The 8041-nt window shown below is 44.5% G+C and overlaps 1 protein-coding gene across 2 annotated transcripts in view; it reads left to right on the plus strand.

The window, feature by feature from the left end:
- The window catches only part of GASK1A (golgi associated kinase 1A), a 67487-nt gene extending 59695 nt beyond the window's left edge, over nucleotides 1-7792 (plus strand). For both annotated transcript variants that reach the window (XM_083188671.1, XM_083188672.1), the window contains one exon: nucleotides 5242-7792. In XM_083188671.1, coding sequence (XP_083044797.1) covers nucleotides 5242-5446 — 205 coding nt within the window. In that variant the 3' untranslated portion in view covers nucleotides 5447-7792. The remainder of the gene's footprint in view (nucleotides 1-5241) is intronic.
- The last annotated feature ends 249 nt before the right edge of the window (nucleotides 7793-8041 follow it).

The following is an 8041-nucleotide window of genomic DNA, read 5'->3' on the forward strand; positions in this document are numbered from 1 at the left end:
CATGCTTCGGGTTGGTGTTCATCGTGGGGTGGTGTTAACAATGGGGGGGCATTTGACATAGAAATTACCCATCAGGGTGGGTATACAATCAAAAATTTCGTATGGGGGGCCATTTAACATTGGTTCCTATGTAAAATCGGGTCCATCGCATTGGTCGCATTGTATGCCATTATAATGACATACAATGGACCCGATTTTACATAGGAATTTAACATTATACACAATGCTAAAAATGTAAAATCGGGTCGGTCGCATCGCATGCCATTATAATGGCATGCGATGGACCCGATTTTACATTTGTTGGGAAACCTAGAAAAAAACCAGAAATCGGGTCTGTCGGGTCCCATCGCGTACCTTAAGTTAAGGTACGCGATGGGACCCGATGGGTGCCTTGCTAGGAAACAAGTACCAAAAAAATCTCCTTAAATTTGACAATATTTTGAACAATTAGGCTATTTTGATGGTTCAGAACGACACTATGTCCCTGATGAAGTGCAAAACATGGTCAGCTAATCCTCCATCATTTATACATTCAGGACGACAGAGGCAGAGGCATAGCACAAGCTCCGGATGCCGCAAGATCACAGGGCGCCGGAGCCGTGCACCACAAACTCTGCCACCGGCTTCACCGCCTAAAGTCAATTCGGTTCACACCAGAAGCAAATTACCAGGTCTTAAATTCTGGGTTGCGACCCTGCTCTTGACCAGGTTCGGTGACCCAGGATTTAAGACCCGCGTTGATCCTTTCAAATGGAAGAGAAGCCTGGGTTTTTCAGCAAATTCCCGGGTTGAACAGCTTTAACCCGGTAATTTGCTTCTGGTGTGAATTTGGGTCAGACAGCACCTGGCAAAATGACATGGCACTCAAAAATGCCTGGTTACTATTGATGTGTTGGCAGTGTGACTGGGGTTTGAAAGGAGCCCCCTCTGTGAAAGGCAGCCAGGTGCAGATTGTTTGCAATATGCCTGCACTAAAACCTACTTCCCAGCATGACCCTTTCCAGGAGGGACAGAATGTTCTATTGCTGGACTTCCCTCTTAATTTATGATTACCATCACCTGTGCTGAGACACCTTCCTTTCCAATTAACCTGTTTAAAACAGGTGATGGCAATCATAAATTAAGAGGGAAGTCCAGCAACAGGCCAATGTGTCCCTCCTGGAATGGGTCACGCTGGCAGCTATGCTACAAGCCAGACATTTTTAATTCATAGAACTCAGTGGCTGTGCCATGTACTGCCGCACTAGGGATATAAGCTCCAAGCCAGTTGATTACGTAGTGGACATGCAGAGATATTTACTGGAGATGGCACATGTGGTACATATTACTAAACACGGTTTCAGTGTTCCTGCTGCTTGCACTGTATTTCTGACAGCTTAACCATATGCTACATGTAAACTAACTGGGCCATAATTAACTCTTACTGTGACACCTTTATTGGGTATATCTAATATAGAGACATTCCTGGATTGTATATATGTACCCTTCTTTTATTGGCTTGATACCATCCTAGTAGGTGTTGCTAATATACATGTGCTTGCATGCACATTTTAATAACAAATATCCCTGACTTATGCTGCTTTCCCACTGCAGACCCGTTTTAGTTTACAGGTAATCTTAAATGGTATTTAGCATTCCCACTGCAGCAGATAACAGTTTCAAATGCCATTTAAGTACCATTCCCATTGCAGGTAAAACGTTTTAGCTCTTCAAAACGTTTTCACAGCATTGGTGTGCAGTGGTGCTAGTAATATATACATTGCTGGCCTGTGCCAGCAATGTATATATTACTGGCTGATAATTAATCATTGGTGCCCAGTGGTACCAATAATATATACATTGCTGCCCTGTGCCAGCAATGTATATATTACTGGCTGATAAATAATCATTGGTGTGCAGTGGTACCAATAATATATACATTGCTGGCCTGTGCCAGCAATGTATATATTACTGGCTGATATATACGTTACTGTTCCGTGTTCTGGCTCCGTGTTCAGCGGGGGGGCGGGGCGAGCAGGTCTCCGTGGCGGGGGGCGTGGCGAGCAGGCCGGGAGAGGCGGAGCGCCCAGCTTGTGTGGCCGGGCGGGGGAGCAGGACTGCCGGGCGGTGATTGACAGCGGGACGGCGCCGGTGCGCGACAGCGGGACGGCGCCGGTGAGCGACAGCGGGACGGTGAGCAGTGGTGAGTATATGACGCTGCGGGCGGGGAGGGGGGGGTGGCAAGGGAGGGAGCAGACAGCCAGACTGAAAGCCGCGCATCTTTCAGCCCGGCTGCTGTATACAGATTCAGCGATGATGGCTCAAATATGAGCCATCCTCGCTGCATCTGCTGGTAAAACCGTTTAAGAGGCATTCCCATTGCCTCTTAAACGGTAGATTACCGGCTAAAACCCTGCTCTGAAAACGGGTTGAAATACCGTTTAACTTTAAACGGTATTTCAACTCTGGCGCTTTCCCACTGCAGCCTTAAACGGTATTTTGCCCTCAAAAATCGGCAAAATACCGTTTTAAGGCTGCAGTGGGAAAGGGGCATAACTGACTAAAGCTTCTCCTGTGCTTACATAAAAGACTACAGGATAGAAAAACAGTCAGAATTGTTTAACGTTAATCTATTATTGTTTGTTATACGTAATAATTCCTGTATTTGTTAATATATATTGTTTTTGCTTTATCTTTATGCTTTAATAATATAGAAACATTTGCTTCTTCAGCCTGTGTGTTCTCATTTAATAAGAAGCAGACTCACATCTTTTTTTCTATATACAGTACACATATGAGTTGTAAATGGAGCGAACCATAGTGCAGAGAAGTGGTGGTGTTTAGTGAAGCTCTGTGTTGAACTTGCTTGTAGATTGCACTCTCCTGGGACAGACCTCTTGTTAGTCTCCATCGGTCATAGATTTCACACAGGACCTCATGTGACATATGCTTCTTTTTTAAGAATAGACATAAAACATGTTTGAATTTTAACAGTAGATCATATTTCTTTGTAGAATTTGCTCCCATTATTGGGAACATTCTATTGTTAATAATTTCTCATTTCTGACAGCATTTTGGCTGTGTTAACGGTTATTTACTATGAGAAGTAAGTTCTTGAAACAATGCACCATTACATTTCTGCAGTTTCTATTCTAAAGTCGGTTTTGAATGAGGTTTAGAAAGCGATGGAATCTACATATTGCCGGCGGGTTTCTGTTTAAAGACAATCTAATTGCTACATTTGGGGGCATTCAATGAGCCACACTGCCATGGCTAATTGATCCCCTGGGGATTCACGACCTGCTGAGATCTCCCAAAAAATATCCCTGATAAGCTCCCTGTTTTCACGGCCACATTCGTGAAACATTGAGGTTCAGTGAATTATCCCAGCTCCAAGATGTTTTCACACACACTACACACACACACACACACACACACCAAATAAAAAACTGCCCTTAGTTAAAATTGGGGAAAAAAACACAGTAAAGCCTGTTTATATTTTGTGCAATTTTATTTCCCCCATAACTGTAATTTTGATCTTCTATACCAGGAGTCCTTAAACTAGTTTGCTCTGGGACCCCATCAGACAATAAAAATAATGACAGGACCTCAGCAAGTTACTGCAGAAGGTCATCACATGACATGTGTAGTCAGCAGACAGCACATGCATCGCAGCATTGTGGAGGCACAACATGATGGGAGGAGCCTGAAGTAACAGACAATTCAACAGATTTTTCAGACTCCTTGAATCACTGACTGAGATTAGAAAAGTCATCAGCCTGATGGTCAGCAGCATGGAGTCACGACCCCATGCTGAGTCCAGGGCCCATTTTGGGTTAAGGACACACAATTTAAAAACTGATGACTAAACCTGCTGGTTGTTAAACTTTAATCCCACTGCAAAATGTTTGCAAATTTGTAGTGCTGCATGGATCTAAGCTGTGGCGTAACAATGCTGCCGCAGACCACGCGCTGACTTGGGTGATACAGCGCCATTAACGGTCTGTGGGTCTGTGCGGCGCCCATGAGTATGGCTGAAGTCCGCACCTGGTTTAGAGTCCTGTCACCCCTAGAGGTCTAAACTGTGTGCACCCTGTCAGCTGGGATGTAAACTGCACTGCTGGCCGCTGGCGCACTGGGCCCATCCCTGTTACTCCTCGCTGGGTCCTCCTCTCAGATGGATGGCTGACACGGGGGCTTGGCCTATTGCTCCTCCAGCTGCACTAGTGAAGCCTCTGTCCTGCCTGCAAGCCGCACTCGTGGGCTGACCTATTTCTATGGAGGCTGCTGCCCGATCACTTCCCCAAGAGAGGGGAGGATCTGTCACCACTGCCGTCCCCCAGAGATCACCGCCACTGACAGTCAGCCTCTGCTCACAGCAGGACTCACTGCACTGCACGCAGTCTTCTTTCAGTGTTTCTCCACCTCACCCAACACCTCAGCCTAGCTCATAATGGCCCAGTGGTTCCCTATTTATCACCTCTCAAGGGGTCCCAGTATGTGCAGCCTTAAGCTGCTGGCTCCCAGTGTCCCGACATATGTCTGCTGACTATTGAAATGGGGATATCACTTACTTACTTATGGGGGTATCACAATATGTGTGTGTGTGGGGGGGGTATATAATGGGGTGGTGTATACTGTGTTAGGGGGGTATATGGCATTACAGTGTGTGGCTTATATTATAAGGTGCATTATGGTCTGTGGCTTATAGTGTAAGGGGCATTAATGTGTGTGGCATAAAGTTTAAGTGGCATTATGAAGTGTGGCATATAGTGTAAGTGACATAACGGTGTGTAGCTTATAGGGGCCTTACGGTGTGTGGTGTAATTGTTTTATTATTGTTTTAACTGTCACTTCAATAAATGGTATTAGACCATATGCAATTCTTTCCTTGTCTTTTGGGGCAATGATTGGAGTACACTCATTTTACTTGATGGGACCATAGGACCAAATCCCATTTGAGCTATTTACCATGTGACTGTTTTTAAGACGGAGAAGAGGATCGTTATTCCCTTAAGAGGGATGTGTGGTATTTATCTACATTTACATTCAGGTGTTTGCACATCGTGATTATCGGAGAAGAGAATCCCCCTCCACTAATAAGGGGTGTACTGTTTCATTTAGAGAGCGCCAGTGGAGGATACATCCTAACCTTTTACTGTTCCACCATATTGGAATTATCCACCACAAGGCAGCTGTCAGCGCACTTATATAGAAATTCTCGTTTACTTCTATTGATCTATAATTATTATGCTCTTTTAGGTTTCCTGAATCAGCAGTTCAAGTGCTAAAGTCGGGATGTTTACAGAACTTGTTATTAAAGTCATTGCAAGTGGACAACACATTTTGGAACAACCAAGGAGGCTTCCAAGGAGTGACAAAATTAGTGGAAACCATTGTAAGGAGAGCAGAGATCCTTGTGAAATACATAGAAAAACACAATTTAACCCTTACCTCACATTCATAATGTTTTCTTACTCACAATTGGAATTTGTTTTGTTGTGTTAACTGTGAGAATTGGCAGCCAGAACCAATCAATAGGAGTTATAACCATGCGTTGATACCTTGAAGAAAGATTTTTGCAACAAAAGAAAAACCTGGTCAAAATGTTTTTTTGTGGTTTTATTTTTTTAAATATCTTCATATTTGGATATTAGACCTTTACTGCTCTACCATCACAACTGACGCAGCAACGCCAATATTGCCAAAACACACTGAGTCGGCTCCAGAGGAGAAGCTGCAGTGCCGTTCAACATTACAATAGGGGGACCACAACGACTGCCATTCTAAACTGACTCTCTGGCAGTTGGTGTTTCTCCCCTATTTGAATTTCAGACTGTGCTGCAGTCCCACCTCATGAGCTGCCACTGCTAACGTGATCACTGTTAAGGCTCAAAAAGTATGTGCTGCACATAATTTTTGTACTAGATCTCATATCATCTCATTGCAAAACCTATGTTATGCGATGAGATATTGTATACAATAATTGTAACATGTATGGGCACCTTAAGGATAGCATTACAGAACATTTAGGGGGGATTCACTTAACCATGGGCTATACCATGAGGCTTTGGCTCCCAGGTTAATAAGCCCATGGTCAGCCCATGACTAACCTTGAAGCAGCGACTAATGCAGATTTGTCCTCAGAATCTCCAGAAGTGCGAGTAGATATACAAATTGTGTGGCCTTAGGCTATTTGCATGCCAACCGAAGGCCACTAATTGAATAGTTCAATTTATTTTACCCAGGAACTGAAGCCACATAGTAAATCCTGTAGCCAATTAAATTCTGCCCATAGAGTGAAGTTGCACAAAGGATTTGTATATGGGGTCATTAGTCATTAACTAAAGGGGCATACACACGGAGCGATTTTGTGCTATTTTCTAAGCAATCTGACTGGATTACCTAGAAAGTAAGCACAGATCTCTCTGTGTGTATGCCCCGAGTGATTAATTATCTCCTGCTTACTAAGTCAGTGCATGCAGTCAAAATCTAGTCAAATTGCTTAGCAAGTGACTGCAAATCTCTCTGTGTGTACAGAATGAGAGATACTGATCGAGATCTCTCATTCTGAACCACTACCCAGCTTTTTTTTGCTTAAGCAAAATCGCTGAACACAAATCTCTGCATGTGTATGTGCTCCCCATGGGAGATCTGGACACCAGGAAATCGCCTATACTAAATAGCTTAGAAAAATTGCTTAGCACACATCTCTACGTGTGTATTTCCCTTAAGACGTGGCTTAAATATGCAAACCTCTACATCCTTAGCAGCAGGATTATTCCTGTATACTGACAATCCTGTGCTGTCACAGGAGCTTGCCTTTTGCTCAGCATGGTACATCTCATTGCCCTAACGGACAGCACCAGTGGCACATGCAGGAGGGAACTGGAAGGCGGGGCCTAAGTGCCAAAAAAAGCCCTCCTGATTAACCAAATGTTTTTTTCAAAACTCCATTTCAGCGGCTAAACCTCAACCCCCTCATGGCAGTAGATCAAGATTCATGGATACTGTATGTATGAAGGGGCAGAGCGAATATAATGCGATTCTCATAGAATTGCATCCCATTGGCTCCACCAACAGTGGCGTTATACCATGCAGGTGGGGTGAAAAGTATTTGAGACTCTGCATAGTTCCTATCAATGCTGCTCCTGGCATGCACCAAAAGTTCAACTGTGTTTGTGTTCTATGTTGTGTGTTTTTATGTGTTCTATATGTGTGTGTTTATGTGGATGTGTCCTGTTTGAGTGTGTGTAAATATGTATATACAGTACAGATGTGATGCTTTTCAACTTACCCGCAGATATGGAGTGATCACGGATTGCAAATAATTGCAATCACAGCAAAATCACACCCGTGACCTGCCCGCAGGTAAGATGAAGGGGGCACATCTGTGTATAAGTATGTGTGAGACAGAATTAAGCTTATCTTTGCTCATCCCCATTTAATTTTATTTTCATCATACAAACAACTGTATGAAAAAGATTAAAATGTTGCAATGATGGTACTAAAAGATGTTGGGCCTAATTCAACATGGTTCGCTAATTAGAGAATTTGCAAATGGAGAGATTATCGACAACAGTGCATGCATGCCTGTACACATTGTGTACGACTGAAAATGGGTATGGATCGTAACGCAATGGAGTCCCAGTTTGACTGACAGGAAACTGCTGTTTTCAGGGTGTTTGAAAAAATTGCAGGCATGCCCAGGCATTTTTGAGGAGCGTCAATGCTGACAACTTCCAGCCAGTATCAGTCGCAAAATGGTGGAAGCCTCAGACCGGATTCAGTATTGAATCCCGGCGGTCGGGATCCCGGCGTTCCCGGGGATGCAGTTACGATCCCGGCGGTCGGGATCCCGGCGTTCAGAATCCCGACGCCGGAATCCCGACAGCCGAAATGCCGACAAGGGGGGGACGTGGATCGCCCCCCCTTGCGGGCTCGCTGCGCTCGCCACGCAGCGGGCCCGGTGCCTCGCTACGCTCGGCACACTAATTTATTCTCCCTCCAGGGGTGTCGTGGACACCCCAGGAGGGAGAAAGTGTCGGCATTTCGGCGGTCG

Source organism: Crinia signifera, chromosome 5, assembly GCF_055691185.1.
Source record: "Crinia signifera chromosome 5, ASM5569118v1, whole genome shotgun sequence".
Classification (NCBI taxonomy): Eukaryota; Metazoa; Chordata; class Amphibia; order Anura; family Myobatrachidae; genus Crinia; species Crinia signifera.